The 11448-nt window shown below is 32.1% G+C and overlaps 1 protein-coding gene across 1 annotated transcript; it reads right to left on the bottom strand.

Moving 5' to 3' along the window:
* Positions 1–10547: 10547 nt before the first annotated feature.
* Positions 10548–10838, bottom strand: LOC137397490 (octapeptide-repeat protein T2-like). The gene has a single exon (XM_068083781.1). The coding sequence runs from the start codon at positions 10836–10838 to the stop codon at positions 10548–10550; it is 291 nt and encodes a 96-aa protein (XP_067939882.1).
* Positions 10839–11448: the final 610 nt, after the last annotated feature.

The raw sequence follows: 11448 nt of genomic DNA, 5'->3' as shown, positions 1-11448 counted from the left end.
TGAAAACTCCTAATCAAGTGGGAAAGTTGCAGTCAAAAACATTCAATTGTCATGTTACCTTACAAGGCTAACTTTGCTAATCAAGTTCATATATGGTTGAAACAAGGTATGGTTTATCTAGATTCTCCAACGTTTATGTATTAAATGAGTTATATACATATAGAACATAACTGCCATTAGACTTTTGTCCCATTTGCAAGCCTTTCAAATTTGTTGATTTTTATCAAAAGAATCATTTACTCAAACATATACTACTAAATTTTGAGGAATGCGTATGTTTAGATTTAGAACCTTTAAACTGTCTTAAAAGGATAATGTAGACTAGAATTCTAAGAGATTACTGAACAACAATAACAATAACAACTAGTAGCAATATTAATGAAGAGGTCTTGTATTCGGTAAGAATTTTTGAGCTATGCTGCAATTGGCTTTGCTGGTAGTACATTATTACTACCAACCTTATACCTGTATTTATTGGAACAATATTATAATATAATATTATAGGGAACTAGAGTACAATACAATGTAATATAATATAATGAAATAAATTATAATATAGAATAGCATAAATCAATACCATGAAATTTCAAAAACTGAAACACAATGTGATGTAGCATAGTAATGTACTACATGTATAATATATAATTTTATAATATACCATGAAATGATATAATATAGCATATTATGATACAAATAATACAAAACAGTATATTGTAATTTAATATATTAAAGTATAATACATGATAATATGATACAATATAATAAAAGGCTATTAATTATCATATTTCACAATTATTGTAATGCAATTTTATATTACATAATATACTATAACATAAATCATAATTATATTACATAAAACATGATGAGAATGTTAACCAGCAGACACAATCAGCATCAGTTAAAACTGTATGAAACTGACAAGTTGGTATTTTATTCAACATTGTTTCCAAAAATAAATATGGTAGGAAACAAATAAATTTTAGCTAAGAACTATTTAGTGTAAAATTTGTATCTGTTCTGATGTCTGTGTCATAAACAGAATCATTTATATTTAAATGTACTTAACCTAAATCCATTTGGGCTGGTTTTTTAAATGCAAGAAAATACTGATATTAGTGTATTTAATGAACTTAAACGAATCAATGCTTTTGTGTGAGTAGTTGTTTTACCCTTGTAAGAGAAGTAAACAACTCTGCGGTCTAGAAAAATAGTGTTTGTTTACTATTGCTATATAATCAATTCAGTTGATAAATATTGCGGCAAAGGAATTATGGTAGTTTTTTATGACAGTCACTGAGCTATCAGACAAATAGACTTTGCTAGACAATGATGCTTGAATTGGTAGCACCAGTCTTATCCAGGTATTCTGTATGCGGTAAAAATAAACTATCTCTATTGACCAATTTAACTTTTTTCAGCATTATCTGTTGAAGTGGGGATGTGTGAAGACAGGTATCAAATTAAATAGTTATGTACACCATCATTATTAATCATTTTCTTCTGCTCAATACTGCTACTGATATTCTGCTCTGATAGTAAAACAAATAATGCTAATTCATTGCAAAGAAAGACATAGTCGTTAGCTTTAGTCTTATCCTAGCACTGGGTCAGTGGTAGAAATAATGAATCTATATTTATTGATTCAGATGTTTTAACAAAAAATCTTTACCGATTAGCCCTCTAAATACACGATGATCTAATCCTTCAAATAAAAAGAGGATATTCTCCTTTATATTGTTATATATAGATTGTGGTGAAGGAATGAATAATTCATATTCATTGATGAAGAACAAGACTGTTAGCCTTATGAACAATGAAAGTCAAGCAAGGATTCTACCATATAAGGTCATATACCTCACTACTTCTAAAAAAATACGGTTTTCTCAAAACAGTTTGGTGTTCATATGTTCTGGATGAACAAAAGAAAATAAATTAAATGGCTTAAACTTTATAATATAGCGATTTATAACTATATTTCCAATATTTGACATAAATTTACATTTGTTCTTTATATTCTTCCATATTTTAACTGTGCGTGTAGTTTCTAAACACTTCATTGTTATAAAATTAATATTTATAAATCGGAATGGTGTAAGTGTTTGCTTTGGATAAAGAAATTTTCAAAAAATTATATGTAAAGCATGATTTTTGGTAAGAGAAGGAATTTTCACATGCATAAGTTGATTAAGAAGCTTAAAGCTTTTTATTATATGCTAGTCTACAATACAATATGAAGCTTTTTGTAATTTAGAAAGCATATGTGAGTGAATATTGTAAAGGTTCAAGCTAGAAATCAAGGCATCACATATATTGAATGTTTTTCAGAGAAGAGTTCCTGTTAAATTTGCAATGCTCGCCTTCAGATACAATTTTATTCTTTCATGTTTACTTATAAACAAAGGTTCTCATATCATTCTTATTAATTCTATGTTCTACTTCTAGCTGCTAATGACTATCATTGATTGTCAATCTCAGTCTACATTCAGTTCAATATAAAAGCCAAGTTGCCAGAATTAGCTTTTAAAAAGCAAGTATCCCAGGACAAATGCAAAAAATGGGAAGGAACAAACAAGACCACTAGGTATGACTCCGCGGAAGCACAAAGTAATGCAAAGGCATTCTGCTAAGGTGTGGCTCAAGCCATTTGAAATCTTCAATGTTAACACGATTACTTTTAAAGATTTTAGTGACCTAAAATATTGACAGTTAATTGTTTAAAATATTGTAGGTGAAAGCCCGGAGTTGCACTGATAATAACAGTCTTTGCACAAAACCTTTATTTTTTGGGCATATACAAACTTCATCATTCTAGTTTTTAAACTTTATATCATAAAAAGTGTGCTGTGAAGTTCAAATAAATTTAAAAAAAAACAATGCTAAGGGTGTTTAGTATTAAAACTTTAATGTTAAAACCGTGTTTTAGTGATAATAAGGCCAACTAGTTGTACAACAAAAGCATGTCGGATAAGTACAATGTTCAAGCAGGTAAATAAATTTTAAGCAGATGAAGACAATGCATACATTGCACATGCATCTGGTTGTTCAGTGATATGCGTAGTCTCAAAGCTTTAGCTATCTAATTTAACACAATGATTTAATTTGAAAACATTCTACACGTAGCTTTCTAATATTTATATACAAAAGGAATGACGAGTTCTCAAAAACAATAATTATAAATTCTAGCATTGTTTGAATTAGACAGAGAACAAAGGTTTGCTGTAAAAGAAATATCATATATGAACAACAAACCAATTCCCTGGTTACGATGTCATAATAAAAACTGGTTAGTCTCTTTTGACATTCTCATATAGTTCTTCATGCATCACACTAGCATATGGATGATCTCCTTGACTCCCTGTTGTCAGTGATTCATAGTTGTTGTCTTTTGTCTCTAATTTAGTATCTGTGTCTGTTATAGCTGGTTGACTGAAATATAAAGAAATCAAGTTACTATGGACATAAACCCTTTATATTATTATTATGTAAAGTGTTACAAGGTTCAAACAATGATGGTTAAACATCCTCTAGTAAATTATCAGTGTTACTTTTAGCTACAATTATATATAAACTGTAAACTGTCTGAAGGTAGTAATAATCAGCTACATAAAGTTCTCACAGACATGTAAATCACCGGCTCTGTAAGTTTTAATTGACTTCTATATCTACTGCTATGTAGGAAATAAGCAGATCTTTTTTAAATGAGTTCTCATAGACACTCAGATTGCATGGTCATTTAACTTGAACTGAACATGTTAATTGTATATAATTTAATTATTCTTTTATGTTTACCTGACTTTTCTTGATTCTAAGCTCTTCCATTTCACGTCTGAAAGCAAGCAACCACAATAAAACATTAAAATGTTTCTCACTTTGCTGATTTCATCAGTTGGAAAAAACTTCATAACGGCACCTAAAAATTTAATACAGCCTGTTTTTGGCACAGGCAGCTGACAAACTTCTTTACTTTTTATGATCCTCTTTCAATTATAAACCTGCAAGTTAAAACTCACCATTTCTCTTTTTCCACCACCAGAAAACAGCCGACTGTGCAAATAGTGCAAAAGCGAGAATTCCAGCTATAACTGCTGGTGCAACAGCAGGTGAAGCTCGTCTTTCTGTCATCAAAAGTGATGTGGTTGTAGGTAGGAGTTCAGCTGTATCGTTCCACATGATAATGAAGAGACAGATAATTGGATCAACAACTGCAAAATAATATTTGTATAAAGTCTTTTGATTTTAAGCATTCTGACAAAATCTTTGTCTTATGGTTAGCTGCAATAAAGTTAGTGAAATACTGGATGCCTTTGGAAGTAGTTGAAAGTTTGTAACATAAAAATGTATAAGTAAGGCTATATATATGATAAGACTAGCCAACTCATATTTTACATCTTCTGCAAATGACATGATAAGTTGTAAAATAGCTGATCTTACCTTGAAATGTGACAAGAAAAATTATCTAAAGAGCAAAATGTACTATTCATTTATATGTCTAAAGATAAGTGTCTGTTTTTGTTTGTCATTTTTTAGTCTGTCGTTCATATGTCCAGTTATAGCAATAAAACTGAAGAAATAAAGAGAACCACTTTAAACTGGCATTAAACCCAAAAACAATGGATTTGTGGACAGGCTTGTTATTCACTACACCACAGGGCTTACTCGCAATATAATGCAGTTGTTAGTACACTTAGATAATTCTAGCACAACTGAAGATAATGATTGCGTAAGATATCACGACGCAAAATGATTATAAGTACAATTATTCTGTAGCTTATTTGTAGTGTGCTTCGTCTCACATCGTTCCATCTGCCAAGTGTACATGTATGGGTTTGATTCTTGTGAAAGCCATTTTTTTTCTTCATGACTTCACGAAATAACTTTATTGTAGTAAAAATCAAAACTAGCTTATGTTTCTCAAAATCATTGGGTAAAAAACTTTGCTAATGACAACTACATTACTTTAAACTGTTTATAAGTTGTTTTAAAGTTCAAAAAAAAATTTGTAGCAATAGAAGTTAAAAATGATTTTCAGCAATATGATTTAGCTATGCTTCGAGCTTTTGAATATTTGATTTACGCATGGGCTGGGCACAAAAAAAACAAACAAGCGACTTTATTTAAGCGTTAGAATGGTAAATGTTGTACAAATATGTTGATTAAAATAGGTTTTCTGTGCAAAAATCTATTTATTACCAATGCACCTCAATGTATTCATCTAGTACATTTATAAAATCAAAATTGAGATGCTTTCAGACCAGCAATAAACTTAGTGACTGGAAATTATGCACTATTGTGCTATCAATAATTTAACAAATGACGACATGTGAACAAATGACGACATGACAAAATTTAACAAATGTAATAAAACAGATTTCATGAGTTTTTGTTGTTATAAAAGGTGATAGTAAAACCTTTCAACGAGGTTTATTTTAGGCTGCGTTTGCTGTAACAAAATTAATCATTACAGTGTTGGTGACTGATATTTACTTTAACCCTTAAAATATAATTCTCTCACACTCAATAGAAGCGGTGCAGTTTATTGTTTCTACTTGACCAGCCTCTCGAAAATTTGCCGGAATAGTGAGTTGATCTGTTTTAGTATCTGTACATCCTTCACAAGTCCAAGCATAGGAAGGAAATGGATTTCCTATCACATTGCAGGACAGTGTCAGTGGTGATTTAAAGTTCTGGTGAAGAATGCCTGGTAAAGTTTTAAAGTCAACATCTACAATTATAAAACCCTTAACTTACTAAAGCATGTTTGAAGACATGAAACTAAATTTATAATATCACACACATAGTTTATATTCTCTACTAGCCAGTTTAATCTAAAATTACCTAAACATGATTAATAAGTGTTGTGGTAAACTTTACATTTTATGACTCAACTTACAGCAAGGCTTTACAATTTCTGACTTGATTATGTTTTCAGGGTAATAATTCTCCAGAGCTGCATGAGTTGTGTCTTTACATCTCAGCATAAAACCATCTCTATCTTCTTTTGTAGGTGTGTATCGGTTGCTGCTTACAACTACAACATCTCCTCTCAACACCTCTATATAGAAAAATAATATAAATATAAGATACTGTACATGTGAAAGCTTTTATAATGTGGTGAACCAATGCATCAGAGCAGCTGAAAAGGTTCCAACAAAAATAATCAGCTTTTTTTTGACAGGCTGGAAGTTTTAAAGTGGAGACATAAACTATTACCAGTTCAACAATATATAATATCAAGAAATTATATCAAACTCTAGCGTTATTATTTAATAGTGCTTTCTATTGCTGCAGTTCACTCCGGTTTACATTTATATTAATCTTGAAAATGTAGCTTCAGAATTTTATCTGATTTTAACCTGTTCTAACTTTTGAGTGTTATATTTGTTTATATTTCATTGCATCATATTTTGATAAAGTTATTACTATATAGATTTTTGTATGCGAATGTGTCATGAGGGGAAAATGCGTTGTTCTGCTTTATCCATCATTTGAGAAGCTATCTTATTCATTATCATTAGAAGTTTCCTAGCCTTATATATAATTTGATCATTTTTAATAAGTGTACAATTTTATACACCCAACCAAAGCTTTGGTGGTATACATTTCAGTACATGTAAAAACACAAGGTGAGCAAAACTTATGGTAAAAATGAACTTTTTAAATGCCTATTCTTTATTCATGTAAGAATTGACTGTCTCATTGAGAATCATATTTATACTATTATAGTTATATGAATAAAATTGATTTATATGGGCTAAACACCATCTAGAGAAATAATAGGTAAATAATATCAATATTCTTATTATTATTATTTTATCACACCAGTATAAAATGTTGCATGAAGTAGTTGGTAGTCAATATTAATAGGAGTTTGTGTGTTAAAAGCTCAGTAATGCTTATGGTTCTGTGAATACAATGCTGTGTGTCTGTGGCTCAATGTGATTGTGGTTATATGTATTTGTGGTTCTATGTAATTATGCTTCTATGTGTTTATATAGTTCTATGTATTTATGGTTCTAAGTTTGCATGTTTCTATGTCATCATAGTTCTTTGTGTTTATCTTTGTATGTGTTGATGGTTTTACTGTAAGCCTGTGTTCTAGGTGTTTATGGTTCTACATGTTTATGGCTTTGTTTACTTTTTTGCCTACTTTTATGGTTCTTTAGTTCTATGAGTCATATGATTTGGTGATTTTTAAGTATTTGATATTAACCCATTCAGGACTGTTCCCAATTACCACGGAAAGAGTTGTGCTCTCCAGGGCCCATTCCCGGAGTCCTCGGGTTAAACTTTGATTTGCTCTATTGCTTAGCTGTTTAGGTACATCGGTTTTATTCATTCACCAAACGAAGTTTAAGAGTCTGGGCATCATTTTGATACCAAATATGTGATTAAACAAAAGGTTTTTAACTTACAAATTACGTGATAGATATCAACTGTTTTGAAAATTTGTTGATTGCCATTTTGGTAAAAGTTTATCCGAACGATGGCAAAGTTTTTAAGCGAATCAGCTGTGGTAATTAGCTCAGGGGAAGAAATAAGCAATGAAAGTGATATTCTAGAAGAAAATGAGAACTTTCTGATGGAAGAAGGTAAGTTTTATGTGGCTATTTATAGAATTTTGCCGAAAAAAAACCGATAAAAAGCCGACATTTTTCTTGTGAATTTCTAACAAACTTCATTCTAACAGTGTTATATATGGATTTTTTCATGATACACACGATTACAACATTTTCAATCCAATAAAATTTAGACCTTTTTGCAGCATGAACTCCTCACTCTGTTACCCCATAATAAATAATAATTTTATGATTTCCTTGTAGAACTACAAGATAATAGAAATTTCTTATTTCATTTATATCCAATTGTTCAACCCACAGTTAGTCAAGCATATAGTTCTCAGCCTCAACATCTACTATAAACTAGCCCAAACCACTAGGCTTTAATATTGGTTGATAGGGGACACTTACCACAGTAATCATCTTCATGACTTTCTGTGTTTATGTCTACAGTATCAAAAAATATTTGCAATTTGTATTACCAATTGTTAGCTGCAGTAGACTACTTATTTTCAGTTTTTTTATCAGGTATTTACCCTGAAAAGCTACTAGAGCACAATTTTTTCTAGGCTGTACGAGAAGTTTGAAAGCAAATAGGCTGCTTACTACCGATCATATTTGCTACATGTAGGTGAAGACAGTCAAGGGCTTGTGAGTGATGATGCCATTGATGATGAGCCTAGGGCTTCAACACCAATATCTGATGAATACTGCATCAACTAACTTATAATGGGAGCAAATATGCATGTGTAGTTGGCATCAAATAACTCTCACTGTGTCATCATTTTTTATGAATACACCCATATTCTACATGTATATATTGTTTCGCTTTCATGCATATTCATTTTTACTGTATTTTTTGCAATATATTTTACTGTATTTTTACACCTGTTTTTTTTGCTGGTGATTGATTGTCTGTTAGCTGGTAACTTGAGTATCTTTTTTTATGCATAATATATTCATAATAACCTCTTCAATGCATTTCAATATAAATTAACAAATTGTTTGATTATATAATTGATAAAACTGTCCATGACGTAGTGTTGGTTAGAAGCTAGTAACACCTGTTCTGTTGCTTGGAATTGAGAAATCTTTTTTTATTTGCTGCTGATAAAGTTTGCTATCAATCTAACATAGGTCCAACAATGTCAGTACCAAAAAACTGCTTGTGAGCTGCTATGAAACATAAGAAATAATTTTGAACAAAAAAAGTTCACGGAAGTATTAGAAATTGTGGTTAGTAGAATTTGTAAAGGTGCACAAAAATTTATAGCAAATTGTAGCCTGGAATGTCTTTGTTAAGCTACAAAAAACAAATCAAGATTATTTAAAAAAAAACTCTAGTTATACCTAATTTTGTGTAGCTCTATTTTAATTGTAAGGCTACTGAAAAATTAATTAGGCTGGGAGAGCAGTCAACCAACAACTATAATTAGTCCTGAATGGGTTAACATGAAGTTTTCCAGTAAGTAATACTCATGTATAAGGTAAGTTTTAGAGTTATGTTAACTAAAACTAGAAAGGGAGGTGGTAAAAGACTAAGACTGTTTGCGAAAAGAAAACTGAATGGGGCTGTTGCATTTTATCTGAATAAGATTGTGTCATATCAGTAGCAACCACAATGGAGCTGTAAGCAAAATGTTTGTAGCCGTTTAAAGTTTAAATGTTTGGTTTAGAGCTTTAATTTCATGAGAGTAAATTAAATTTTTATGCAATTCATAATAATGTTGAAAAATTGCAACCAATATTTAGGAAGTTTTAAAAAGTAATTGGTTGCAATTCAATAAAATAGATCAGAGCCATCAAATAAAATAGCCTTCAACGGTAGTAATTTATGGTAGTATTTAGTAAGGTGCAACCAACTGTGTAGTAGCTAAAAATTTAACATCTTAAAAATTAAACATTGATAAATAAACAAAAATAGTTTAAAATGCATGTATACATGATACATTTTTAATCTGTTGGAACAGATTTACTGTCTCTTTGATCAGTTACAAACTAAGCTCTACTTCTTTAAACAGAAGACAGGAATATTTGATATAAGAAAGCTGATAACTATTTTGAAATGATGATATGAAAAGGATTTATAAAAAAAATTATTATTTGTCAGACACCCGCTTTGTACTCTTATGTATACTGCTCTTAATATACTTCTTTAAAAACCTCATTTGTAACCGTACAATTTATGATTTATCAAAGTAATCTTTTTACTCCATCGGTAACTGTAAAAGTTTCAATATTTTAAACAAGAATAATAATTGTATAAATGCATCTCAGAACAGATTGCTGTAACTTTTAACTCAGTCACCTGCTTTTGTTGAATTGTAATTTTCATCTTTCTATATCTTTATACCCACATCTTTATATCAATTTTTTTATATGTACCGCTCTCTAGATACCTCTATACCTTGTTGTATTTTTTATTATAATTGCCTCTAACTTTTCCCATCTTTTTCTCTCCATTTCCCTCTTTTTTGTTCTTATTCTCTCTCGCTTTCTTGCTTTTTTCCAACTCTCTTTTTCTCTGGCTCTGCCTCTATCTCTATTTTTCTCTTCTCTTTTTTTCTCTCTTACTCTTTCTCCTTCTCTCTCACCCTCTCTGTCACTCTCTCTTTATCATTCTCTCTCTCACTCTCTCTCTCTCCCCTTTCTTCTTTCTATTTCTCTGTACTCTTTCCCTTTTTCTATTTCTCTCCCACTCTCCTTTTCTCTTTTTTCTATTTCTCTTTTTATTTTTTTCTTCTTTTTTTCTCTTTTTCTCTCTTGCTATCTTTTTTCCTCTCTTGCTCTCTCTATCTCTCTTTCATTCTTTTGCTCTTTTTTCTCTCTCTCAATCTCTTTTTCTCTTCTCTGCTCTCTTTTTCTCTCTCTTGCTCTTTTTTTCTCCATCTCGCTCTCTTTTTTTCTCTCTCTTGCTCTCTCTCCCTCTCGCTGTCTCTTTCTATCTCTTGCTCTTTTTTGCTCGCTCTTGCTCATTCTCACTTTCTTTCTCTATCTCGCTCTCTCGCTCTCTCTTTTGCTGTCCCTCGCTCTCTCTTTTGCTGTCCCTCGCTTTCTTCTTTGCTGTCCCTCGCTCTCTCCTTTGCTGTCCCTCGCTCTCTCCTTTGCTGTCCCTTGTTCTCTCCTTTGCTGTCCCTCGCTCTCGATCCCTCGCTCCTTCTCCCCCTTTCCCCTTTCCCCTTTTCCCCCTCTCCCCCTCTCCTCCTCTTTCCCTCTCTCCTTCTCTTCCTCTCTCCTTCTCTCCCTCCTTCTCTCCCTCCCTTTTTCTCTCACTCTCGTCATTTTTGCCTCTCGGTCTCTATTGCTCTCTTTTCCATTGTCTGTTATTTTTCTCCCACTCTCTTTTTTTCTCTCTCTCTCTCTCTGTCTTTCACTTTCTCTTGCACTCTCTCACTATCTCTCTAACTCTCTTTCATGTTTAATTTGATTAAAAAGTCAAGTTGAAATATCTTGTCAAGTTGAAATCTCCCCTCGCCCCCTCTCCTCCTCTCCCCCTCTCCCTCTTTTCCCCCTCTCCTCCTTTTCCCCCTCTCCCTCTCTCCCCCTTTTCCCCCGCCCCCTCTCCTCCTCTCTCTCTCTCTTTCTCTCTCTCTCTCTCTCTCTCTCTCTCTCTCTCTTTCGCTCTCTCATTTTCTCTCACTCTCTCTTAATTTTTCTCTCTCTTCCCTCCTTTCCTCTGATTCCTTCTCTTCTTCTTTTCGTTTCTCCCTCTCTCCCTCTCTTCTTTTCTCCTTCTCTCCTTCTCTCCCTCCCTCTTTCGCTCACTCTCGTCATTTTTTCCTCTCGGTCTATATTGCTCTCTTTTACATTGTCTGTTGTTTTTTCTCCCACTCTCTCTCTTTTTCTTTCTCACTCTGTCTTTCACTCTCTCTTGCACTCTCTCACTATCTCT

This window comes from Watersipora subatra, chromosome 5 (assembly GCF_963576615.1).
Source record: "Watersipora subatra chromosome 5, tzWatSuba1.1, whole genome shotgun sequence".
Classification (NCBI taxonomy): domain Eukaryota; kingdom Metazoa; phylum Bryozoa; class Gymnolaemata; order Cheilostomatida; family Watersiporidae; genus Watersipora; species Watersipora subatra.
The sequence above is the reverse complement of the archived record's forward strand: the minus strand, read 5'-3'. Positions and strand labels throughout refer to the sequence as shown.

What these genes read in the sequence shown, in the direction of transcription:
- LOC137397490 (XM_068083781.1), bottom strand. Translation starts at nt 10,838, where the DNA reads ATGACGAGAGTGAGAGAAAAAGGGAGGGAGAGAAGGAGGGAGAGAAGG.